The 651-nt window shown below is 65.3% G+C and overlaps 1 protein-coding gene across 1 annotated transcript in view; it reads right to left on the reverse strand.

Moving 5' to 3' along the window:
• Positions 1 to 51: 51 nt before the first annotated feature.
• NFIC (nuclear factor I C) overlaps positions 52 to 651 on the reverse strand; it is a gene marked incomplete at its 3' end in the record, with an annotated part of 4,455 nt that continues 3,855 nt past the window's right edge. The window contains exons 6-7 of the mRNA XM_010175511.2: positions 355 to 483; positions 52 to 236 (exon numbers count right to left, since the gene is read on the reverse strand). Coding sequence (XP_010173813.2) covers positions 52 to 236; positions 355 to 483 — 314 coding nt within the window. The remainder of the gene's footprint in view (positions 237 to 354; positions 484 to 651) is intronic.

Below are 651 nucleotides of genomic sequence, written 5' to 3' on the forward strand. Positions count from 1 at the left end.
CCCCTGGGGCCCCACAACGAGGTCGGTGATGGGATGGAGCTGGATCCTTACCGGTCCGGGCTGCTGGTTGGACGGGTCGCAGGCCAGGGAGACGAGATCTTTCAGCGGGTCCTGTGGGTTGAGATGAGGAGGGTACCGAATGGCCGTGTGGGGGAAGTAGGTGGAGGCCGTCTGGGGGAGGATGGAGGTGGTGGGGAAATGCAGCGCAGACGACGGGTGTGGGCTTCGAGCGATACCTGTGGGCGAGAGTGGAAGGCGGGACCCATTGGTGTCACTGCGAGCTCGCTGCTGCTCCAGCCCCCTGCCCACTCGCCCACTTGCTCCATGCCTCGGTTTCCCTGTCAGGACACTCACCGCTGTGCACCGCGATGACGGGACGGTGGTGCTGCGTGAAGCTGCTCAGCCGGGGTGAGGAGTCCTGGGGCGATGGGCTGTTGAAGGGGGACTTGTCCATCTCCGTCTTCTTCACGGTGGGGGAGATGCCTGGGGAAAGCAGGGTGCAGCGTCACACCTCAGCACCTGCTGCGGGACCCCAAAGTTCTGGGGCTCCTGCCAGCCCAGCCTGGGGTTGGGATGCTTGTTCCTGGGCAAGGGGCACCCCGGGGACAGACCAGGCCTGGGGAGGGTATGCGAGTGTGAGCGTGCATGTGT

Source organism: Antrostomus carolinensis, unplaced genomic scaffold, assembly GCF_000700745.2.
Source record: "Antrostomus carolinensis isolate BGI_N321 unplaced genomic scaffold, ASM70074v2 scaffold31299, whole genome shotgun sequence".
Lineage (NCBI taxonomy): Eukaryota > Metazoa > Chordata > Aves > Caprimulgiformes > Caprimulgidae > Antrostomus > Antrostomus carolinensis.